Source organism: Rattus norvegicus, chromosome 13 (assembly GCF_021556685.1).
Source record: "Rattus norvegicus strain SHRSP/BbbUtx chromosome 13, alternate assembly SHRSP_T2T, whole genome shotgun sequence".
Taxonomy (NCBI): domain Eukaryota; kingdom Metazoa; phylum Chordata; class Mammalia; order Rodentia; family Muridae; genus Rattus; species Rattus norvegicus.
Window position 1 is genome coordinate 106,131,287 of NC_141546.1, and position 25,875 is coordinate 106,157,161.

General features: G+C 49.2%; 1 protein-coding gene across 2 annotated transcripts; it reads left to right on the forward strand.

The window, feature by feature from the left end:
• The first annotated feature begins 13,911 nt into the window (after positions 1-13,911).
• Positions 13,912-25,297, forward strand: Rd3 (RD3 regulator of GUCY2D). 2 transcript variants are annotated; one of them, NM_001428897.1, is made up of 3 exons: positions 13,912-14,199; positions 20,261-20,572; positions 22,218-25,297. In NM_001428897.1, the coding sequence occupies exons 2-3, from the start codon at positions 20,277-20,279 to the stop codon at positions 22,507-22,509; spliced, it is 588 nt and encodes a 195-aa protein (NP_001415826.1). In that variant the 5' UTR covers positions 13,912-14,199; positions 20,261-20,276; the 3' UTR covers positions 22,510-25,297. The 2 variants fall into 2 exon arrangements, with proteins under 2 accessions (NP_001415826.1, XP_087437762.1); XM_087581636.1 differs by lacking the exon at positions 13,912-14,199 and adding an exon at positions 17,832-18,239 and having other exon boundaries at positions 22,218-23,870.
• Positions 25,298-25,875: the final 578 nt, after the last annotated feature.

Genomic DNA, 25,875 nt, shown 5'->3' on the forward strand with positions numbered 1-25,875 from the left:
CTTCATCCCAAGGGACAGAGGGAGGAGTTGGTAAGACCAGTATAAGCCGCTCATACCACACTTGAAGCAGTTCTCCAATATCTGAGGTCAGTTGTTATTGCATGTTGCAGACTTGAAGGTAACCATTTAAGGTTTCTTCCTTTCTTTGTTTCTTTCTTTCTTTTTTTTAGAGAACATAATCGACAAGCTAAAAGAGATGATGAAACAGAACTGGGAGTGGGGTGGTAAAGAGAAGACTCATTGACTAGAAGTGCTACTGTTCTTACAGGAGACCCGAGCACAGGTCCCAGGACCCTTGGCAGGCAGCTAACAAACAGCTGTAGTTTCAGCAAAAGACTGGCGACCCAGTTTAATCCTAAAGGTGGAGGGAGGGAACAGACTCCACATCATGTCCTCTGACCTCCGGATGTGCACCATGACACTTTCAACAAACACTTGTCTTAGTCAGGGTTCCTATTTCTGAATAAAACATGACCAAGAAGCAAGTTGGGGAGGAAAGGGTTTATTCAGCTTACATTTCCACATGGTTGTTCATCACCAAAGGAAGTCAGGACTGGAACTCAAGCAGGTCAGGAAGCAGGAGCTGAGGCAGAGGCCATGCAGGGATGTTACTTACTGGCTTGCTTCCCCTGGCTTGCTCAGCTTGCTTTCTTATAGATCCCAAGACCACCACCCACCATGGGCTGAGTCCTCCTGCCTTGATCACTAATTGAGAAAATGCTGGATCTTTACAGCTGGATCTCATGAAGGCATTTCCTCAAGGGAGGCTCCTTTCTCTGTGATAACTCCAGCTTGTGTCAAGTTGACACATAAAACCAGTCAGTAAAATTCTGATATCCAAACTAAAGATGACTTAACAAGAGAGAAAACAGATGAATATTACTCATGAAAGAGGGGTGCTTCCAACAACATCTTAACAAATCAGACCTAAGAATGTGTTGACCAGTTCTTACACCATACCCAAACTGGATTTAGCAGAGTACAAGATTTACTTTATTTTTAAAAGTCAGACAATATAACTCACCGTTGAACAATTTAGAAGTAGAAATTCAAATATCATTTTGACAAAATATTCATGAATTCAAATGCCCTTTGACAACCCAAGCTCTCCTAAATTAGTAATAGGAGGGAACCCCCTCAGTTGGACAACTGACGCCTTTGAGGAACAGACACGTGGCACTATGTTTGATCCTAAAAGGGTAACCAACATTCCTGGGCCAAGAATAGCATTCTATCCTGGAATGTCTGTGGATGTCTGAGTTAGGGAAACGGCAAGAGACATAAAAGGGACCAAGAATGGAAAGAAAGAGTCATTCTCTCAGCAGCTCATGTTTTCTTATAAGTACATAAATCTTCAAGAATATACAAAAGAGACCTAGCCAGTCAAGGGGGCTTGCTGCCAAGTCTGAGGACCTGAGTTCAATCCTACACAGTGAAAAGGGAGGACCGACTCCTATAAGTTGTCCTCTGACCTCCACTTGTGTGGTGGCTCTTGTATAACAACACTCACACTCTTCCACACACAAAATAAGCAAGCTAAAGAAAAAAGTGTAAAGGTCTCCTCAGATGAAGGGATGAGATGAGAGCCACAGCCAAGCTGTGCCAATGCATGGCTTGGGCTAAGCCCACAGTGTTTCTTTCTCTGTTCTATTCCTAGGCCTAGGCCTGGAAGCTTCTAGCCTCTGTACAATCTAATTTTCCAAACAGACTAATTCCATCCAGCTTCTCTTGGCCTCTTCCTGAATTTCTCTGCTTGACCTCATACTAACTTGGCAATCTGTTCTAATCTTCTGGCTACTTTTCATTCTTGGGCTGGTTTTTCTGTTTTCACCTGTGTCTAGTTTGTTTTCTCTGCTACCTGTCTCTGTAAAACTGTCCCACTCAAACACACACACACACACACACACACACACACACACACACACACACACACACACACACCTTTCACTCCCTGTGCTGCTCTAAAGTAGCCTCTTCTTCTTGTCCTCATGTGAGTTGGGCATATCCTATCTCTGACTCATTCTGTCAAATCTTTCTCTGATTCATCACTTTGCCCCTCAGTTAGATGTCACTTTCAAACATGGCTGCCTCTTTCTACAAACTAACGTTACCTTCATTCACTGTTAGGGATTAAAGGCGTATACTAAGGGAGTATCTGTATTCCAGAGCCAGATCACACTATAATCCATGACAAGCCTGCATTCTGACCAGATCAAATCTTTGGATGTGATCCCTTGTCAGAGCAGAATGTTGCTGAATTAAAATTCCTCTACAAAAACAAACAAACAAACAAACAAACAAACAAACAACACGTATAAAAGAGAGAGGAACCAGGAGGTGGTGGTGCACACATTTAATCCCAGCACTTGGGAGGCAGAGGTAAGGCCAGCCTGGTCTACAGTCAAGGATAAATGAGAGAGAGAGAGAGAGAGAGAGAGAGAGAGAGAGAGAGAGAGAGAGCACAAAACTCAGTAGAATCAAACTACATTGATATGTCAATTCTCAATTTATTCACATTTGCTAATATTGAAATCCCTTTACGGTAGCTAGAGCTACTGGAGCTGGAGAGACAGCTCCACAGCTAAGAGCACACAAGTGCTCTTGCAGAGGACCTGAGTTTGGTTCCCAGATCCATCAGGAGGCTCACAGATACTTATTGGGCTTGCTGGTTGGCAATTTTATCAAATTAAACTGTAGAGTCAGTGTAGTCCTGACTGAAGTTCAGTAAGGGGTCTCTGTGGGAACCAACAAGGGCTTTCTACATGTCCCATGGAACTCGGAAGAACCTTGTCTTAGTCACTGTTCTGCCACTGTGAAGAGACACCGTGACCAGGGCAAATTATAAAGGACGCGTTTAACTGAGGGCTTGCTTACAGTTTCAGAGGGTGAGTCCGTTGTCACCGTGGCGGGGAGTGTGGTGGCAGGCAGGCATGCAGGCATGCAGGCATGCAGGCATGCAGGCATGCAGGCATGCAGGCATGCAGGCATGCAGGCATGCAGGCATGCAGGCATGCAGGCATGCAATACTGGAGAAGTCGCTGAGAGCTTACATCTGGTCCACAAGTAGCAGGCAGAGAAAGAGAGACTGGGCCTGGCATGGGCTTTTGAAACATTAAAGCCCACCCCCAATGACACGGTGCAAAAGGACTCCATTCACAAAAAAGATAACTTACCAATTGCGCCTGACTATTGGCAACTCCTGTCTTCCCAAATGAGTTTTGCAAACGTACATACATGACTATAAGCAAAAGTTGGCTAGAAACATAACAGGCCAGGCAGAGATTAAGCTATTCAAAGGAATGCTTGCATCTCACACCATCAGACTACTCAAACGGTCTCACACCATCAGACTACTGAACCAAAGTACCCTCCACCCAAAACAGGAATTTCCCCAGGAATCTCATGCTGGGAAAAGAGCAGATGCCAGCCAGAGAGGAATCTTGTCTCTCTCAGAGAGCTCTAACTTGTCTGCCCACCTGACTGGGTGAGACTGATGCCAGACAAGGACGGGTCAGTGGAGGGCAGGGCTACACCATGACCAGGACTGCTTAGACGTGATATCTTTGAGCTCTATTTAAACTCTGGTCTCACCTCAGGACCCTAAAGACTGACCTGGGGGCGGGGTGGGGGTTCTCTGGATCCCTTTGTCCCTCTTCCTAAGTGGCCACATACAATAAATCTCCTTTTCCTGCTTTCTATGTTTAGTTAGGTTCTTGTAATTGGCTTATTAAAGACCAATGGCTGGCCCTAGCTTGGGACAAGTCCAGTAACATAACTGGATCACAGATACCCACGTGAGTTCTGAGACCCATCTGGGAGAAAACGTGAAAATCCACAAGGCTCTTGCGTTCTGCACAGATTCACAAATAGCAGTCTGAGTAGAATATGTAGGGTTTCAGGACACGTGGAAGTGCATGTATGTTCTCAACACTGTTAGAACCAACAGCCCGCATGTGAGCAAGTACCAGAAGCACTGCTCACCCATACATATGCATGGAGAATAAGCTGAGGAGGACGGTCTGGAGAGAGCCCCTGGGAGCCGCACGTTGAGCTTACCAGGCATGGCCTACTACGGTTGCAATTAAAAAGATCACCCGTACCAAATGCAGGCTAAGATGCGAGGGGCCTGGAACCCAGCTCGTGGATTGGAATAAACCAGTGTGACTGTCGTTCTGCCTGCCGCACAGCAGAAGCCAGTGCTGAGGTGAGTCAGTGGCGAAGCCAGCTCAGCAGTGAGGCAGCAGTGAGGTGTCCTCCCCAGAGGGCGATTCTGGGAGGTGTTTTCTTTTCAGTTCTGCCTGCCCTTGACAAGCCGCAGCACACGGACCCTGGCGTGAGGCATTAGATTTTTGTTTGTTTGTTTGTTTGTTTGTTTGAGAGGGGAGTCTCATGTAGCTCAGACTGGCCTTCAACTCTGGATCCTCCTGACTCTGCCTCCTTAGTGTTTCGATTACAGGCACATGCAGCCTTGCCCAGGCTTCCATTTGTGGGTCAGTCTAGACTCTGGGGGAGGAATGCCTGACCCCACCCTGCTCTCTAGATGCAGACTCTAGGAGTGTTGGGAATTGGCCCTAATGTTTTCTCTTAATTAGACTCCCAAAAGCTATGCTTTCAGATGCTGAGGGTCCCTGCCCACAGCTGGCTTCGGTTGGTATTAAAGAATTTCTGTACAGCCAACGGGTGGGCGGGGAGACAGAGGTGGGACTTTTAGATTGCATGGGCAAGGGACAGAGAGAGGGAAATGGAGAGGGGGGAAGGGAGGAGGAGACTGAAGAACAGGAGAATCAGCATAATGGAGGAACAAGGAGAATAGACTTAAAGGCCCACCAACATGTAAGATTATGGGAAAGTGGGCCTAGGGACCATTCCCCTGAATGGGTCTGGGGTAGCAGAGATGAAATACAGATTTTAAAAGATATTAACTCAGGAATACTGGAGGGGAGCATGTGCTAGCCATGGAAGGTTTAGAAGTGCCCAGCTATTGAGCTAGTCAAGGCATATCAAAATTAGCTGGCGTGTGTATGTCTTTGATTTGTGAATCCAGAGATCTTGGGCAGTCGAGACCCAAAGCGGTTTAACTAATTCACTGCTCTATAGAAGTACCTTTTGTCTGCAGCAACAGAGGAACCAGGGAAGCGATTTGCAAGGAGTCGGGGTCTCCTGTTGGCCGCTGTTCTCTTTTGCTGGTATAGCCTTTGCTCCAAGATGGCTTTACAGAAGTTTTTATAGGACTCAGGTGATTGCAGACTGTAGGTTCCCCCTTCCTGAGGCAGGCTAGTGGACAAAAGACTCACATCTGATCCCACTCTCTTAGTAACGACCGTATCCCTCTGAGAACAAAGATCACCGCTCTCAAGATCTCTTAGCCTTGCTAATTATTTTGCCTCTGTGTCGTTTCAACATATTATACAATTGGCATATCTGTCTGCACCAAATGATGCTTGGTGCCAGAAGAGGACAGAGGAAGGTGTCAGATCTGCTAGAACTGGAGTTATAGATAGCTAAGAGCCAGCGTGTGGGGCCATAACTAACCCCAGTGCTCTTCAAGAGTACTCAGGGGTCTTAACTGCTGAGACTTCTCTGTAGCACCAAGACACTGTTTTTTTTAAAGAGCAAAATAAGAATAACAATGATAATAATAATATGGAAATTATCAGCATGTCTTTGTGTATTTTTGTATGAGCGTGAGAAGAGTTCAAAAGAAAGAAACAGATAACTATGTTCTCTGTAGTCTGTCGACTGTTCAGCCGACTTTGTAGATCTTGTCTGCTGGACCTGAAATCTGAGAAACTGAAAGAGTGGGGCAGACCAGTCTGATGCTGTAGACAACCTTGCTTCAGCTTCAATGCTTCTTTAGACATGAATGTAACAAAGAAAGCAATGATCTAAGGAAGGTTGTTTGAATTCAGAAAAACACGTTCAGAACAGCGTGTAAATAAATACCAGTAAGCACATACTAAATAATAACAGAACAGCCCTGTGGTGTGTTCTTTTGAGACCCCGCCTAAGCTCTGGGAATGGGCCACACTATCATCCCTGACCCAGCTTCCCTTGAGTCTAAGGATAAAAGACACACACACACACACACACACACACACACACACACACACACACACACACACACAGGTTGCTCATTTTCAGCTTGCCTTCTGACACAGTTGCTGGGTGTTGTTCTCTCCAACCTGGAAGAGCGTGACCTTATCAATATCCTTTTCTCTTCACCTCCCCACCTGCCCTGAACTTTAGTTGCTCACCTACATCTAGTCCCTGAAAAATGTCCCCAACCACCTGCCTAGGATCAGTCATAGGCGACCAAGTCCCGCCTATCCCTTCCACCCAGAAATTGGCCCATGGCTTCTTTACTGACAGATCAAGGACCAATCGGGGAACAGGACCACAGCATCAGCACTACCCCTATACAGCCCTCTCCCAGAACTTTCTCAGGACAGACCAACATAAACACAATTGCCTACAGGTAGTAGAGTATAAAAGGAAAAGCACAAAGGCAAAGTGGAAGGCCATATCCAGAGTTGGGGTACACAGACCAGATTGGGTTCTATAGCTATGATCAGACATCCAACAAGAAATAAACGTGTCTTATAAATTAAATGTAAATGTTTCAAGCTTGGGGTGTGAAATCATGTTCAAGAGCAACCCAGGGAACACAGTGTACCTGAGGTAAACTGCTCTCTGCCTTGTTTCCTGGAGCCTCTCTCATAGTTCCTCAAGGCATTGTTCATCATGAGATGTTCTTATGACCATGTTCTGACCGTAGCCTCCATGGTGGATCTGGAGAGCTCTTCGTTATTCTTCATGCATCTGTGCCTTGTTGCTCTGGTGTCAACCGCAGGAGACCATCTGACAGGATTAATGGACTTTGACCAATCAAAAGAGAGAAGCTCAGTGTAGAACTCTATAGCTGTTCCCAGAGCCAACTGAAGCACCAGGCAGCCTTGCTGTAATTGTGTTGTAGATTACCACTTGTGTTGGAGAAAATATTTAATTTCAAACAGAGGTTTTTGCCTCACCTTTGATCATTCGGTTCACAGGTAAAGGACATACAACTTTTATTATTACAATAAGCCTTAATCAGCCCTAGAGCTTGGCAGATATCTACCCTCTAAGCTATTAGAATCTATTTCCCATCAATCACCCTGAGTTATAATTTACCATGTCCCGCATGGGCAGCTCTTACTCCAATTGGCTAGGCCCTCGTGGCCATGTTTTTATGATTCACCTACTCCATGGCAGCTTCCTCCTCTCTCCACCTTCTTCTCTCTCCTGTGTTCCTCCTTGGACCCCAAGTCCAGCAACCCCAAACCCTGCCTATGTCTCTTCTGCTAGCTATTGGCTGTTGGCATCTTTATTTAACTAATGGTTTTAAATCAAGGAGGAAAGTCACATTGTATTTATGGATTCTCTCATCCCTATGGGCAACCAGGCCTTGGGAGCAGAGTACTTACCATTACAATACATAGTAAAAGATCAAAGCTCAACATGTTACATGTGAACTCCGGGCTGGTTGTTTAACTAGCTATGGTATGTATGGGCTTCCCCTACGCACACCAGGATTGCAGGGGAGAGGTAGGGGTGGGGCCAAGGCAAGATGGGGCCCTGGGACTTCCTCAGAGTCTCCTTCTGGTTCATTCTGTGGGCATCAAGGCTCAGGGCTAGGATTGATGAGGGTGATAGAAAGGGTGTATGCTGAGGATATTCCCGTTTCTCAATAGATACAGAAAGGGGTCCTACCATAGGTCCAGTCTCCATATGAGCTATGTTCTCATGCATGTAAAGTGAAAGTGGAGTTACACCCATAACGTAGGCTGGTACAGACTTAGCACATTTAATGATCGTTCTCCAGACCGTCATTTTAAGTTTTTGCATGAGCATGAACTTCGTAAATCAAATACAAATTAAACTCCCATGTGACAGACTTTGCAAGCGTCTGTGGAAGGATACATACTTGATGTGGGGGTTGGTTTAGTGACTCAGTGTGTACTCTTGGAGAAATGTGGCCTTGTGGTCAATGTCATTGGAGACCCTAGGCCAGATGTCTCTCAACCTGTAAGTTATGACCCCATGGAGGTTGGGTATCAGATATCCTGCATATCAGAGACTTACACTACAATTTATAACAGTAGCAAAATTAGTTATGAAAGTACAACAAAAATAATTTTACAGGAGGGGTCACCACCACATGAGGACTGTATTAAAGGGCCACAGCATTAGGGAAGTTGAGAACCACTGTCCTAGACGGTTCAGGCTATGTGATTCACAAGGACAGAGGACTCCTTAGTTCTCCAGAGGAGAATGTCTGCTCAGAAAGAAGTTTAGACAGGAGGAGGAGTCCACCAGGGAGGGGACAGGGGAATGCAGGGGAAGTCCACCAAGGGCTGTGGGAGAAAGTTGATCCTCAGTTAAGGTTTCACCAGCAGAAGCCAGGTAACAAGGCAACTGGTTTTCGTTGTCATGTTTACTAGCTTGGGGGGACTCTAGGGACTGGGGTGTCCAGGAGGAGCATAGCCAATCAAGAGTTGACGCTTCAGCATTGGGCACTTGGGACACACGCCTTCCTGGCGCCAGCTAAGTAGAAATAGATGAGGAACTCTGGTCAACAGGGAATTCTGAGCCTGTCCTTGCCAGCCTGCTCCCAGCCACTTGAGAGAGCTGAAGGCAGAGCCTGGATTTCCCCTACGCACACCAGGATTGCAGGGGAGAGGTAAGGGTGGGGCCAAAGCAAGATGGGGCCCTGGGACTTCCTCAGAGTCTTCTTCTGGTTGACTCTGTGGGCATCAACGCTCAGGGCCAGGATCAATGAGGGTGATAGAAAGAGGGTGTATGCCAAGGATATTCCCGTTTCTCAAAAGATACAGAAAAGGGTCCTACCATAGGTTCAGTCTCCACAGTGTTATCAGACTTTGGGGGTCACAATCTGAGGGCCAGGTCAGGCCCAGCCACTTGTGTTCAATAAGCCCAATGACAAGTGGGATGCAGAAAGGGAGATTCATTCAATGTGGTTGAAGAAATAAATTTTCATAGATATGAGAAACAAAGTTGTAAAAACGAGGTTTTGAGAAATACATCTGGGGGTCAGGATGCCTATGACAAACTTGTGACCTTTCTGAGAGATACAGCTGACGTCATGATGCCCAGTGATATGATAAAGTTTTGGTGATCAAGATTCTGACTAAGCTAATTAAGACAAAACAAAACAAAACAAAACAAAATACCGTTCTGGGAAAGACCCCCCTATCCCTCCCTGTGGTAAATTCTGAGAACAACGGCAAGATGTCATCCTGACCCTGCTTGACCACCCAGTTCACCCCCCCTTCTAAGGGATGTACCAACTTAGCCCTTTCCCAGTGATTCACCAAGGCCAGGTGTAGGACTGGATGAGGAAAGTGACCAACTGAGCCAAGAACAGCCCCTTGAGCAGGCCAGCCAATACCTGACCAGATCCTTTGTCCTGTGCACCACCAATGGGAATGGGCCAGCTAACACTGTTGCTGAAGTCTGCCCTCTGTAATGAATAAAAGTTGTGTGCTTTTTGGGTTCGGGGTTGACTCTCCCTGCCCGGATGAGCAACCCCATGAACGTGGATTAAAAACTTTAAACCCTAATGCTATTGCAGCGGTCACATTGTCAATCAGTGCTCTGTGGGTTGCGCTCCTGAGGTAAGGCCACTGTGGGGTCTTACAACATGGTCACATTGGGAAGAGGGACAAAGGGATCCCAGTCAGTCTCCAGGATCCTGCAGGCCAAGGTTTAAATAGGGGACAAGGATATCACATCTAAGCAATGCCAGCCAAGGTGTGGCCCCGAGTTCCACTGACCCATCATTGTCTGAGCTTCAGTCTCATTCTGAAAGGTGGATTGACAAGTTGTGAGAACTGTGTAGAATCTCTTTCCAACAGGCCAACTGGCTGTGGCCATTTTTTCCCTCCCAACATGAGAGTCCTGGGAGAAATTACCATGTTTTGTTGGGTCCATTAGTTTGACAGGTTGAGGTATACAAGAGTCCCTTTAGAGTATCTTTGCAGGGTCGCCCAGACAACAGCTATCCAGTCCAGACTTGGGTCCTGAGAGGTCCTTTGAAGAGGACCCTGCCCTATTCATTCACAACAACCCCTGTCTCTGTACTAAGATCCTAGAGGAAGGGAAACTTCAGCAATACCTCCAAGACACTGGAGATTGAACATAGGACCTTAAACTCAGAGATAGCCACCAGAGGGCAGGAAACAGAGTTCCAAAATTTTGTCTTTGATAGTCTGGGACTACACGGATCCACCCACACTCCTCACACTTTGAGAATTGCTAAGTGTTATGCAAATGTATGCATGAGTATGCAAACCCTATGCAAATACAGGATTATGGAGACACATGGTCTGCGCTGAGGAATTAGGAGTTTGGATTTCCCCTGTTAATGCTGCTTTGGTGACATCATAAGTCAGGGAGGTCAAGTTCCTTCTTTTTGGTTTTGTACAAGTTTTTTCTTGTCCAAACTTTCTTTTTTTGTCCCTTTATAGAGACCAAACATTTTGTCACCACATGTTTATTAAGAGGTGTTTCCCAAGAAAAAAAACAAGCTCGACATCACCTAATCAGTGGTTCTCAGCCTTCCTAAGGCTGCCACCCAAATAGAGCTCCTCATGTTGTGGTGACCCTCAACCATAAAACTGTTTTTGTTGCTACTTTCTTACTGTAATTTTGCTGCTACAATGGATCATAATGTAAATATTTTTTGGAGATAAAGGTTTGCCAGAGGGATTTTGACTCAGCTACACCCACAAGTAAGCTGCTCTATTCCTTCAGAGCGCAAGGATTTCCTTCATCCAGGACAAGACTTGAGCTTCTGGTCTCCTGATCGTGCCTCAAGCAGAAGTGAGACACAGGTCAGGTCAGGTCTCAGTGTCTCTCAGTGTCTGAGGCAGAGAGGCCAGGTTGTGGCTCCCATCCCAGCCATTAGACCCGGCTCGAGTCTCAGTTCTGGCCTGGCATGCAGACCACCACAGGGTGCTGTTGGTTTTTCCAAGGCAAAGCTAGAGATGTGCTTTGCCGTAACTGTCCTTGGGCTGCAGAGATGGGAGTGCTGCTACCTCTGGAACATTGGAGCAGCTCCTCCGTGGCTGGACAGTCTGCTTCTGAAATGCATCGGATCACAGCTCCAAACTTTGCTTTGTGAATTCTCTTTCCAGTCCGACTGGAGCCCGGGGGCCAGGCCACAGCCCTCTGCTTTTCCTGTGGTTGATGGTCAGTTCTGCTCTTTCTTCTGCGTGCCGTGGTCGTGCCGTGGGTGTGATGGGGGATGGTACGGTGGTTTGCCTTTTGGAAAACAGCCAAGTGCACTGGCTTAAAACAAAACCAGCTCTGGGGCCTCTGCTGATACATCTGGAAGCTTCCAGCAGACTTTGCAGAGGGCCAGGTCCTAGTCTCAGTGCACAGTGGCATCATTCTATCCTCAGCCCCAGGACACAAGTTCAATCCCTCCCTCAGGGTCCTGGCTCCATCCTCATTCAGCCCAGCAAGGTCTACTATTTTAAGGTCTATGGAAATACCTCTTCTCTCATGCATGTCCTAACACGTGAAAGGGATGGGTAGGGACCTCCTCTACAGTTCCCAGGTGACCTCCGTCCAGGGCCAGCTAAGGGCAGAGCAATCTGAGACAAGAGCCAGGGCAACAACCGATAGCAGCCTTCCATGGGTCAGCACTAGTGCCTTGCCATGCTTGGGCCCGGAGCCATTTGGGACTCAGAATGTAACCCAGAATTCCACACTGCACAGACAGGGGCACAGCCTGCAGCTTCCCTCCATCACAGAACTGGGGATGCAGGGGCACACAGCCTCTTCCCCCTCCCTCAGAGAACAGGGGATATGTCTGGTTCTCTCAGTGAGACTGACTGTCATGATTGTGCCCAGAGGTTTGTAGGATTTTCTGAGGCCACAGGGGTGCAGTGGGCATGAGTGGTTTAGAGCAGAGGATGTGGTCCTGACTGTGAATTTGCCTGCTGTGTGCTGTGTGAGGAAGTTCCCAGCCCCTTCTGATGCCATGACTCCAGCAGGTATGGGAATAAAAGACCTTTACAGCTCTGTGCTTGTGGATTCTCAGCACTGCAGCCTGGGGACAAGGGAATAGGAGGTGTTGAGAGAAGGGGACCCTAGGTAGACCTCCTCGCCAAGGTGTCCCTGGACCTCTGCAGATGTCTGCACACCAGTCACCCCAAGCTGGAAGCCCTGGCGGGTACAGGAGATGGCCTGCTTTCCCTGCCTTCATCTTCATCTGGTGGAAAGTGTTCAAGTGGAGCTTCAGTTAAGGGAGTTCAGAAGGGGCTGGTCAGGCATACACTCAGTGTTTCCAGGATGAGAGCTCTGGCTACCCTCCAGTCTGTGAAAGGTTCCCAGAAAGAATGGTCCTGGCCTTGCTCCTGGTCCAAGGCAAGACACCTAGCTAACCCGTGGGAAGGGTGCTATCAGTTGGTCAAGCGATGGTTTGAATGTGCTTGGCCCAGGTATTGGCACTATTAGGAGGTGTGGCCTTGTTGGAGTGGGTGTGGCCTTGTTAGAGGAAGTGTGTCACTTAAGGTATGGACTTTAAGACCCTAGTCCCAGCTGCCTGGAAGCCTGTCTTCTCCTAGCGGCCTTCAGATGAAGAAGTAGAGCTCTCAGCTCCTCCTGCACCACGCCTGCCTGGATGCTGCCATGTTCCCACCTTGTTGATAATGGACTGAACCTCTGAACCTGTAAGCCAGCCCCAAGTAAATGTTGTCCTTATAAGAGTTGCCTTGGTCATGGTGTCTGCTCACAGCAGTAAGACCCTAACTAAGACAGCCACTCTTGTCCTGACACTTGCCTCAGATTGCTCTGGCTGTAGCTGGTGCTGGACGGAGGCCACCTGGGAACCGTCATAAGGTCCCTAACCCATCCTTTCACCTGTTAGGACTGTCATGATGTGAACTTGCCAAGAGAAGTGTCTGACCATAAGACCCAGCTCCTGACAGGAGACCCTGCGGCCTCTGCCAGAGGCAGGAAGGCAGAAGAATCTGCACACTGTGTCCCCCACCGAAAACCTCAAATTTGCAAGCAGGAGGGCGGCCATAGCTGAGCAGCCTGGCATGGCTTATATCCTCCCTGCTGTGCTTCCTGCTTCATTTTTAACATGATTGTATGAGATGCGTTCGAAGCCATTCCCTCCCCTGGTGCTGGCCCAGCATACCCTAAGATCTGTACAGTGCGGGCTGCTGGTCCAGCATACAGGCCCCAGGATCTGACAGATCGATGCTCCTTCATGGAATATCATTCCTTTCTCAGTGTCTCCTCACTCCTGTGAGACACAAACAGGACTACTATTGGTCTGCAAACAGGACTACTATTGGTCTACTATGTGTGGTGTCCAGAGAGCAGAAAGGCAGGGACCCAGTGGTGAGTGCAGTGAGGGGCAGGCACAGCAGGAGGCCTGGTAGTCTCTGACATCACTTGGACTTTCCAGGACCCACTCACTGTCTCTCTTCTTCATGGACCTGCCCGAGCCTTCTGTGCCTGTGCGTGCTGTAAGGGAAGGAAAGACAGAAGGGGTGGCAGGTAAGGGAGAGAGAAAGGTGGAGACAAGTTCATGGGCTCCTGATGCTCAGAATAATGCTCTCCTGGATGAAAGAGTATTTTGCCTTCAGGAACCATACAACAGGCAGCTAGAAGCATCGGCCGATAGCAGACTCACAGAGAGTCTGATGAGTTAGTAGCGTCAAACTGGATAGTGCGGAGAGAGTAAGGGTTCAGATGCCTTCTGGGAATACCGAGCTCTCTGTGTCAGGCCAGCCCTCCCTCACCGGCTAATACTGCTGGGCCAAGAGGCTTAGGTGGGTCTCCATGACAACCGCAGCTGGCCTGCCTCCAGGTTCTGCAGGGAGCTCTGGGGACACACATACACACTCCACAAACACCAGCCCAGCTGGGTCCCTCCTCCAGTTGGTGCCTCCAGGACAACTCCTCAGAGAGGAAGAGCAGCAGAAAGCGCAGGAGGCAGCCAGCAGTAGGAGAGGTGGAGGGAGGCTGAGGATGGCGCTCACCCTTCAACTTCTACCAGTTTGCCGCTCAACTTTCTACTTGCCCTAGAAGATATCAAGGCTCTCTTCTCCTGCAGTGTGGAGCAGAACGCAGGAACCCTACAGTGATAGTGCCGTTGTCCCTGAAGGAGGTGGACCTCAGGTAAGAGGAGGGTGTCCCCAGAAGTGGCAGCTTCCTGCACTTACAGTGGACAGCTAGCCCTTTAGGAGTCAGCCACCGTTGGCTATGAGCCACCTGGGAACCAGAAAGTAAGCCATGCAAGACCCCCTCAGTCTTCACTGGTCAAAGATGAGCAGACTTGGGCACGATCTTAAAGGGGCCCATCCTGGTTCATAAACTTATAGGAAGCCACAGCTGTTGTCCACTCTGGGCAGAGCAAGCATCTGAGAGAACCAGCCTTGGACTCTTCCCTTGTGCTGTGCAGGGGACACAGGCAAGGGGAGAAAGCAAATCTCAAATTAGAGGGGCCACCCACCTGAGAAATACAACTTTAGCACCTCTGAGATGCAGAGTCAAGGCTAGACACACAGCAGTGACCAGGAAACGTGTGGACCCCTCCACAATGGCGCAGCCTCTGAGGTCCAATAAGACACTAGGGAGGGGACCTGGGTGGGGGGGGGAGGGTGCAGTGGAGATGGTCTCATTATGACATCGAGATGAAGGGGTGCTTCGTGGAGATTGTCCACCAGTCAGATCTGAGTTTGCCTGCCTCAGTATGAAGAAAACTGACTGAAACTCGTCAGTCCACCCATCTACCCACCTCTTCTCTACTCACCTATCAACTACTTATCAACAGACCCCTCTAACCATATATGCATTCATTCACCCATCAACCCACCTACTCATCCACCCACCCCCATCCATCCGTCCACTGATCCACCTACCCACTGATCTATTCACCTACTTATCAACCCACTCACTAACTAATCCACCCACCCACTCACCCATGATCCACCCACCCATACACTGATCTATCCACCCACTGATCCACCTACCCACTGACTCACCTACTCACCTACCCACTAACCTACCCTCCCCCAACTAATCCACCCACCCTTCCACCCACTGATCTACCAACCTACCCACCCACCCACTAATCCACCCACCCACCCACTAATCCACCCACCCACCCACTAATCCACCCACCCACCACACACACACCGATTCACCTATCCATCCGCATACCCAACTGCCCAGGCATCCATTCACCCATCATTACAGATGCTGGGAGGATGGGTCTTATGGCGACTGAGATCCACTCTATCTCTGTGGGGAACAGCAAGGGCCAGGCTACAGGGAGAAGTTGACTTTTAGACACTGGTTTGAGGGATAAGCAGTCTTCGTCAGGTAGGTGAAAGACCCCAAGGTCAGGCGGGTTCCAGAGCAGGTCACATACAGCCTGTCTGGTCCCTGGAGTCTTGGTGAATTATGGATAATTTTTCTAATGCCAAAAAGAAACAAGGTGATCTTGTAGCTTGTGAAGTTGACCTTGGCCCTGAGAAAAGCAGAATTAGTCAGAGAGATGAGCAGCTACATGTGCTTTCTGGGCCTCTGCCAGGCCCCAGGGTCTGGGCTCAGCTGATACAGCCTGCTCCAAGAGGTGACCTCTGCTCCGGGACAGCCTGGGTCAAGTGACCTGAAGCCCTAGGGTCCCCAGGAACAGAGCCCTCCCTAGCCTGCAGATATTCAGCTGAACCGTGGAAGCCCCGCTATACAAGGGGATCCTCAGCTGCTGCCCTGGGTGTGGGTCCCTCTGGACCAATAAGTCAGGGTTCTTGGATCAAGGATAGCGTCCTCTTCACGGTGTGGCACTAGTGAGCACAGTGGACCCCTCTAACTGTCTGGAACCAGAGTCCTCTTGCCTTTGGGACTCAGGGAAGGCTTTGAGTGTTTCTAAGGTGAGAAGTCACTGTCCTGAGGGATGTTCAGAAATAGACCAGAGCGGAGGCTCGGAGAGTGCGCAGAGGTGACAGTGCAACAAAGGGGAGAGGTGGGGAGTGAGAGGAGAGCGAAACCCCAGGGGCCTGCAATCAGTTCCTCAGCTCTCCCTACACAGCCACCAGATCACAGGGCCTAGGGGGGCCAGGGTCCAGCTTGGGGTCAAACTTGCACCAGGTTGGGTTGTGGTGTGCACAGGAGAGGCTTTCCTTTCTGTTCTCTAGACAGGTCTTGCAGGTCTGAGAACATGTTTTCTGAAAAATGTTTCTGCATAAAGTCACAAAGGTTGAATTAGTGAAAACCAGCTTTGTAGAAATGTAGCTGCTAAAATCTCTCTAAAATCAGGTTATGACCCAGTGATATCTGCACTTTTCTAGAATCAGGTTAGATGACAAGATCTAGTGGCATAGCTAATAAACACCAGTGTTTCAGAGTAATGGGAATGCAATATTTTACAAATCGCAACTTTGAGGGGTTGGGACTATTATTTGTGTAAAGTCACAAGTGAACCGGACACTCATGGTTGTATGATGGTCATTCATGCCCGGAAAAAATGCTACACTAAAATATTTTAGATTTATTTTGTGTATGAGCGTTTTGCCTGCATATATGTGTGTGCACCACATGTGTGGCTGGCGCCTGTGGAAATCAGAAGGGGGCATCAGACACCCCAGAATTGTGAGTCACGGTGTGGGTGCTGGTCCTCTGCAAGAGCTTTGAGTGCTTTTAGCTGCAGTTATCTCTCCAGACCCTAAATGTTACATTTTAAGTTAAAGATGGAAACAAAGTTTTACAAGTCCATCACTTGATTCTCCTAGGAGCCCAGGGAACAGTCCCTGCAGTAAGGGCCAGTGACAGCCACAGGCAGACTGGCCTTGTGACACATGAAGCTTTTGTCAATGTTTATCTGGTTTTACAGGAACTTGTAACCTCATTATAGGTGGGGAAACTGAGACTCCACTGATCTGGACATAGGCTAGATGTGTCAGGTATGGCTGGTATTCCCTCACCAGCCTCAGCATTTGTTAGGGTTTCGAATCTCGGCTGGTGCCCGGAAAGAACACAACCAGACATGGTTCCACGTGGAGAGGTTTAATGAGAGAAGAGTAGAAGAGCAGAAAGGCGGTTGGCCATGGGCACGTGGAGGGGAGGGGGAATGGGGCAAGAACAGCGAAGAACGAAGAGTAAGAGGAGGAGGAGAGGGCAAGCAGCCCCCTTTATAGTCAGGCACAGCTGGCTGTTGCCAGGCAACTGTGGGGCGGAGCATACCTGGTTGTCGAAGGTGGCTGTGGGGGTGGAGCTTAGACAGAACACCAACAAGCATGCCTCATCAGAGTCAACTGACCAGAGGGATGGGGGACAGCCTGACCACCAAGCATGTCTGAGGCTAAAGGGATTGTGAACCCAGGAAGGGTGAGGCTGTGCTCCGTGGCAGAAGAGACCAGGAGAGAGAAGAGGGGAGGAGCTTTCAACTGAATTCAGCATCCATCTTGCCTCATTTCCCAGACTTGAGAGAGAGAGAGAGGGATATCCTCAAGGTTCTCACAGACCCAGTGTAAAGAACACTGGGGCTCTTTATAGTCTTGGGACCCTCAGTGCATCACCCTGACTGACTTTCATTTCTTCCCACCCTGTGTCACTCTAAGCAGGACAGCATCCTGCCCATTTTCCCTGCCACCTGGCAGGCAGAGGCAGCCCTCACTTCCAGACTGGGTACCAGGTTCTGGGATGGCAGACCCCAGGCGTTGCATAGGACACAGCTTCTTTTGTGTGTCACAAACATTCTGGGGAGTGTGCTGCCCCATATGTCAACCCTGTGTGTAGATGAGCAGTTTAAGGCCTGGCTGGTCAGGGGGGTGGGGCAGGGAGCTCTCAGTAGGGATGAGATGATCTGGGTGTCCTCCCAGATGGGCACACACTGAAGACAGAGTGTCTTCCATCCAGAAGTGCGGTCTCCTGTGGAAGCATTGCAATGGCTCTCGCTAGAGACCCCCCACTCAGACGCCAAGTGTTACCTCAAGCTTACACCACCACACCAATCTTTGAATAGGCTTCTGAGGGAGCCCCACAGCTAGAACAGCAGAAGGCATGGCCCGTGGCACAGGACTGCTGAGACCCAGCATACTGCCTGTGCCTGCTGGTGGAGAATCCCATGTGCTGACATGCCGGGAAGTTGGAAGGAAGTAAAACAAATACCGAAAAATTGAGAAAGCAATTGTTTTTGCTGTGTGCTGGAGTTACAGGTTTGTGTGTATGAATGCACATGCATGTCGCTTGTCTGAGTGGGGAGCAGGCCTCCAGGACAGGCTCTGAGGTCACCAAGGCCCCATCACTGGCTCCAGTGGTGAGCTAGAGTGTGAGGGGAATTCGGCCTCCAGAGGGGGCAGGCATTGAGGAGAGGGGGAGCCACAATCTTCCAGGGCAGATCACACACAGCCTGTCTGGTCCCTGGAGTCTGCCTGGCTGGCAGCTGTCCTTTCCTTTCCCCCCTCCCCGCCCCTCCATCCTGTAGGCTTAAGAACTTAATCGGGCTTGCCCCAGGCTTGCCCCTAGAGCCTTCTGCCGGGAGCAGCTGGCATCAGGGGCAGAAATAGCTGCAGCAGAAATCCTACCACCATTGGATCAGGGCCAGTGAGGAGGAGCATGGGGGTGGGGAGAAGAAAGCTGAGACAGGCTTTTCCCCTTTCTAGTGAGACCCCAGAGCTTGGCCACAGAAGGTTCGGGTTCACAGAGCTCAGGGCTCAGGAGGCCCACCCAACCTTAGCCCCCGAAAAACTTCTGCCTCTACAGGCCAGCTTGGGTCTCCACTCTAGGGAGACTCGACGCTTCCCGTTCACTGGCCGTTTGTACCTCATCGATCATCAGCCCTCTTACTGACTCTGTTATTGGGTGTCCTGTTGTTTTTAGACTCTTCGTATAGTCTGGATATCAATTCTATGTCACGTGTGCAGCCGCCAGAGCTTTTCTCCTGTCCTGTGGGCTCCTCCTCCTGTTAACTTTTCTTTGCTGTGCAGAAGCTTTTTAAGTCTCACTGGGTTCCATTTGCAAATCGATGTCCTTATTCCGAGTAACTAGATCCCCCCTGAGAAGGGCCTTGGTGTGCTTGGATCTGAAGCGTGTCCCAACTTTTTTTCTCTCATAGTTGTAGAATTTCTGGTCTGATCAATTTGGAGTTGGTTTTCGCCTGGTCTCCTGCTCATGCAGCCCTGTGTAACACCCAGGACGGAGGCTGCGTCTTCTACCCAGGCTACTGTCTCTGTCTGTCTCTGTGTGTGACGTCTGTCCCCACTCTAACCCTGTTTGTCCACAACTCCTCCTCTGACCCCCTTCATGGTCTAATGTTCACCCCCTCCTCACAGAAACAGGGTGTGCTCTGTGCCAGTCATCCTGAGAGCAGGGACCCCGGATACTTTCATGTTAGCCTCCCTCGACTGAACTTGGCTAACGTGTACTGGATTAATGAATTATGAATGATGGGCCAGATGGTTTATTGGGGTAATGTTACCCCACATGTTTCTAAGTGTATCATGCTTAGGCTGGAGGCATTCGAAACAGTGTTTTCTTGTTGGACTGGCATGGGATATAAGTATCTAAGGGTGTGTGTGTGTGTGTGTGTGTGTTGTGGGTGCCATGCACGTTGTGTGGATATGTATGTTGTGTTGTTTGCTCTGTATGTGTTGTGTGTACCTTCCCCAACAGATTACGGGGTATTATTGTGCTCATGTACATGTCCTGTTTCCTGCTTTGTTTATGGTTAGTGAGGTTTGGGGAGCAATTTCTCTGGGTTCGACCACCACGATGCTTTCAGGGTTCTTATCACAATGGCTGCATACCTTACCTCGATGTAATGCTCATGGTGAGCCAAGTTTATTCACATGCTGCTCCTCAAAAGGCCCCATTTTGTTTTCCATAATTAAGAATTTTACTCAAGGGCTGGAGAGATGGCTCAGTGGTTAGAGCATTGACTGCTCTTCCAGAGGTCCTGAGTTCAATTCCCAGCAACCACATGGTGGCTCACAAACCATCTGTAATGGGATCCGATGTCCTCTTCTGGTGTGTCTGAAGACATCGATAGTGTACTCATATACATAAAATAAATAAATCAATCTTGAAAAAGAATTTTACTCAAAGAGGCTGTGACCTACACGAGGCCTCACGCTGTAAGGGGTGGGATTTTTCAGCTGGGGCCCAACTCTCCTCTCTCTTTCTTGGTGTCTTGGGTTCCTTCCTTGCTGACAAGGGGCACACTCCTTCTCTGTCTCAGAAGGGCCTGGGGGGCCATGTCCCTCATCCCATGGCTCCGGTGGAACGACACCCCTCCCCGGCTCTCAGCCCGGAGCCCGGCAGAGATGGTGCTGGAGACACTCATGATGGAGCTGGCCGGGCAGATGAGAGAGGTGGAGCGGCAACAGAGGGAGCGTCGCAGTGCGGTTAGGAAGATCTGCACGGGTGTGGACTACAGCTGGCTGGCCAGCGCGCCCAGACCCACCTATGACATCAGCCCTGGTGAGCGGCTGCAGCTGGAGGATGTATGTGCCAAGATCCACCCATCCTACTGTGGGCCTGCCATCCTCAGGTAACTCTGGCATCGGGCTGGGGACCAACTGTGACCCTATAGTCTCCAGGTGACTATAGTTGCTGGTGCCTGAGGCTACTAGGATCAGAGTCGGATGGCATGAGTGGCCCAGAAATACATTAGATGGGATGAGGCAGGAAAAGGAACTCAGAAGGCAAATCGGACCTGAGGAGGTTTCATCTGGGGATGGAGGGAGATTCTGGAGGCCCTCGGGCTGGGCTGGGTGGGACTCAAAGCCTGTAAATTCTGTGTTCTTCCTGTTGCTGGCAAGCTGCATGTCAACAACGGCTCATTTGTCATATGTTTATCTTCCATGTCGCCAACTTCTCCTGCTGCATTTCATTCTTCTTCCTCTTCTTTTAGCCCAGGCTATCCTAGAACTCACTATTGTAGCCTAGGCTGGTCTCAAATTCACAGCAATCCTGCTGCTTCAGCCTCAGTGTTCCTTCCTTAGGACCTGTCCCAGGCAATCTCTCCGAAACTGGTGCCTTAATTATTGTTTCAGTCAGCTTTGACACTGGTCAGCTCAAGGTGTGAGAGTGTGCGTGGGGAAGAGAGGACAGGCAAGCTCAGCAGGTGTGAGACAGCCCAGGGCGCCAAGTGTGTAAAGCTTGGTGCAACACAGGACAGAACTTAAACCTCCATTCCTGAGGCTGTGGACCCTACATCTGTCCCCACGAAGCTGGTGAAGTCAGCACAAACTCGGGAATGATTCCAAATGTACAGAAGTTCCATGTCAGCCTTCTGTTTGTAAAGAACAAATTTACAAGTGAACTCTTTGACCCCAACTCCTCCAATAGCCCCCAACACTTGCCCCTCCTGTGCGTTCTCTCTGAAATTCCCTTGAAAGGAGGACTTTGCCCCTATTTCCCCTCTCTGGTTTTTGTAGTCTTCGTGCTGGCTGCCTTTCTTCAGACCAAGTTCTCTCATTCTTCTGATTCTATTGACGATGGAGGCCTTGAAGGCATTTACTTCAGAAGACAGAGCAGAGTCCTGAGCTGAGGGCAGGAGGTACCTGACCTGGCCGGCTAAACCCACAGTGAGGAGGCACAGGGTTAGAGGCCATGCTTCCTCCTGGCCTTCCTGCCAGCCTCTGCCAAGCACTGGCTCACAATAGGGCAGGGGAAAGAAAGGACCAAATGGATGGGTCCAGCTCTAGAGAGAAAACTAGGGAGAGGAAACAGTTAAGGAGACACACAAGGACCAAGGAAGCCACTGCTGGCCTTCTTGAGCAGGAGCAGGAGCTGTGGAAAAGCAGAGCTTGTTCATCCCCTGAAGAGATTCGGAGCTGGGGCAGTGGGTGGGGTGGGGGTGACTCCATGATTACACACAATGATATTGCAGACCGGCAGTTCAGAGTAAACAGCGGGTGGGGCAGGTGGAACCCGCAGAGGGGTGAGCCAGGCTGCGGGTGCAGCGCATACCTCTGAAGACTCTGTCCCCATCAGCCTTGTGTTGGCTTCAGGCTCCTTCCACATGAGCACGTACCTTGTGAAAAGGCAGGCGCTACCTGTTACAGATGGGAGAATTGAGGCTCTGAGGTGAACAGAACTGAGTTTTGAGCTCAGGATTGACTGGGACAAGAACAAGGTTGGGAGTTGCTGGCAGGTGAGATGCTCAGCCCGTTGTATCATGTGTGCCCCAGGTTCCGACAGCTGCTGGCGGAACGAGAGCCCGAGGTGCAGGAGGTGGCGCGGCTGTTCCGCTCTGTGTTGCAGGAGGCCCTGGAGAAGATGAAGCAGGAGGAGGAGGCCCATAAGCTGACTCGTCAGTGGAGCTTGAGGCCCCGCGGCAGCCTGTCGTCTTTTAAGACCCGCGCTCGCATCGCGCCCTTCGCCAGTGACATCCGGACCATCTCGGAGGACGTGGAGCGCGACGCGCCACCCCCGCCGCGCACCTGGAGCATGCCGGAGTTCAGGGCGCCCCAGGCCGACTGACCACCCTGGGCAGTCACCCTCAGGAGGGAATGATGGGCCGGTGGCTGGGTGGCTGGGTCGCCGGTGCCGGAACCTCCCCACCTAACCCGACTGGGAGACCCATCACGCAGCACTGCTAGACCACGGAGTCAACTAATTGAGCACACCTGCTTGGCTACGGGGTAGAGTTGGGACTTGAGCACTGTTTCTCCCCCAAAAGGTCTCCACTTGCCAGCCTGACATAGAAAAAAGGTCTGGTGTTGGAGCAAGTTCTTCTCTGTCTCCTCTGTCTGGAACAAGGAACAAGTGTCTTTTCCCTCTTTTGCAAGGCCGGCATACATATCCCAACTTCCGGGATGCCATTCACCTTATCCAGTCAGGGCACCTTTACTAGTAACCAGATGACATTCACTGCAGGGGACCCACAGCCTCAGGCCCAGGACAGCTAGTGGGGTCCATAGAGACTCTTCAATCCACTGTTCAGTTAGAGAGTGGAAAAAAAAAAACAAAAACAAAAACAAAAAAAAAACAAACAAAAAAAAACCGAGTCTCCCAAGGGTCTCCCTGCTTTTGTTTGCCTTAACTCTGATCCCTCTGATGTGGGCGTGTTCTTGCCTGAGTCCTTGAATGCTGGACTATGACAGGGCAGGGCCAATGTCTGCATCTCCATTCACTAAGGCCGAGGCTGCTCTCCTAGAAAGTTAGCTAGGGGTAGGCAGGATGACCCTAACTCCCATCCTGCAGTGTCATCACATGGTGTGTGGCCAGTCCAGAGTCAGGGCTTGGAGGCTTGCAAACCCTGCTGCTGAAGTCTAGGGATCCTTCTGTTCACACCTGCTCTCCAGCTTCCCTAGGAAGTGCCTGAGCAAACCAGTTCAGAGTAGTCTCCTGCAGCCTCATGCTCTGATGGTATATGAGTGGGTCACCTGTGAAAGATTTGCAAGGCCAGGTGGCCCGCACAATCTAGGATAGAAGTAGGGTTCAGGGGAAGAGGGTAAGCAAAATGTCCCCAGCACCCAATGCATATCCAGAAAACACAAGTGAACCTTATAGTCTAAATAAAATGCAACGGGAGGAAAGTCACTAGGTACTGCATGTAGTCCGGTTCAGTGGAAAGTCTACGTCTATTCCCCTCTGCCTTCCTCCCTCTCCTCTTCAGGGCAGGGCCTCCCTATTTTGGCTGTTCCAGCCTCTTGAGTGCTGAGTCTACGGCACGGATATTCTTTTTGAATGATGTGCTTTGGGTTGCCTCGCTGGGGTCTGGATGGAGGATGAGAGGATGGCACATTCCTCTTAGCCATTGCTGCCGGGATGAAGGAGCTGACTGGCTCAATAGTATAACCTCTTCTAAATAAAAACATCTTAAACATCTTCTATTGGAAGATACCGAGAAGTCCACTCATTTGCCAAACTTTGGATAGAGGTCCAAAGTGACCTGTGTTGTGACGGGGGTTCACTTCGACTCAGTGGGTTTGGGATGCTTTGGATGGGACACCAAGAGCTGTTAAGGCTTTGAAACAAACAAGCCCACAGTTGGGAGGAAATGTTGAGTGGACCGGAGCTTGCCAAGTCTCCTGCCTGAGGTTCTTGTGGGGCTTGATTTGCCTAGAGGGAGGTTCCGAGAAGTCCTCAGAGGACTACTCCTGATTTCTTCTCCCAGGTCTCTCTGTTCTCCTCAAGGAAAAGGAAAACCTGAAGCAGTGACCGTGCTCTTGAGTGACAGGCAGTTACTACTGCTGTGCCTACCGGCCTCCTCAGTACTGTTCTGCTCTGTCCCATCTTAACTGTGATGCTAACCAAAGCCTGTGAGGGTCCCAAAGGCAGTCCTTTGTATCCAGGCTGGTAAAGTTGAGAAGGTGCCATTTCTACTTAAAAGACTCAGGGACAACAAATGGAGGTGTCTGACGAGGGGCTGGTGTTGGCTGGAGGGGGAGTTCCCTCCTGCTGAGCTGGGGCTGGAACTGCATTTTATTTCTGGTGCTTCTTACTTGGTATGAAAACTTTCAAGTTCTAGAAAGTAAAGGAAGCTTTGGTATTTATTAATACTTGATACTAGTAATTTCATTTTTTTTACTTCATGTTTTAATATCTCGACCCAAAATTTTGGCAGATACTTTCATATGAATCTGAGATATGATCCTTCACTCCGGAATACTTCGGTGTGCTCTGCAAAGGAGAACATTCCAGAAGTTGGAGTAAAAAAAAATATAGACGGCTGGGCATGGTGGCCTATACCTTTAGTCCCAGGGTTTGCGAGGCAGAGCCATGCAGATCTCTGAGTTCACGGTCAGTCTGGTCTGAATGAATTTCAAGATGGCCAGGGCTGCCCTGAGAATCCCTGTTTTGAAACTTTCATATTATCTAATTCCTAGTCCATGCTGAAATGACCCAAACTTTTCCCAATATATGACTCCTGCATTTTGTTTCTGAAAGTGAGGGTCTCATCAAATCTCATACATCCACACATCAATGAGGAAATTATGATTTGTTTATTCTCAGTCATGTAGTGCTCTGTAGTTATACAATGGGATATTGTTTATAGAGTATCATGTTGATAACAGTAACTTAACAAAGAACAGTGACCCTGAGAGCCAGCAAAAAATATTTTCTGCTCAGATAGCTCTGTTAGCCATTTGATAACATTGTTTCAACACAACCAAGATTCTCTAATATGTGTGTATATATACATATGTATGTATATATATAATACAATTTTACATAATATAAATTTCTTGTTCTCTGGCTTTAGATTTTTAAATTCTTCCATAAATGAATAAAGTCAACAAAAAGGGCCATTTGCACCAGTGAATAGTAGCTATTGGATTGCCTTATCTGTTGGTCCTGTAGAGACTTGATGACCCAGGAGAGGGGAACGCTAGGCCACTGAGGCAGGTGTGGGTGGGTGGGTGGGCGAGCCACTCTCATAGAGGCAGGGGGAGGGGGGCGCGAATAGGGAGCTTGTGGAGGGGAAACTGGGAAGGGGTTAAAAGAAGGAAAAAAAGAGTAGCTATAAATAGGACATATTTTTATTAATCTGAAATAATAAAAACCTATGGGCATACGGGTAGGGGTACACGCTTGGCTTGATACTTCAGGAGCCTTCCAGTGCACACGTGAATCACACACAAGGAGGAAAACAAGACGGGGGCTAACCAGCCATAACAAAAACACATCCTTTGCAGTTTGTTATCTCTCAGGTTTGGCCTGTACGCTTGCTTTAAACCACAATCATTACATGTTCCATGGAAAGTTGTCTTTTAGGCTAAGAAATGTTTGAGAGCTGTTTACAAAGCCTTAAAGAGGAAAAAATGCTTCACTTCCAAATCACTGTCTCTCTGGAATGTGTGTGTAGCACACTCTGTGTGCGGTCTGAGTTCAGACTGGTGT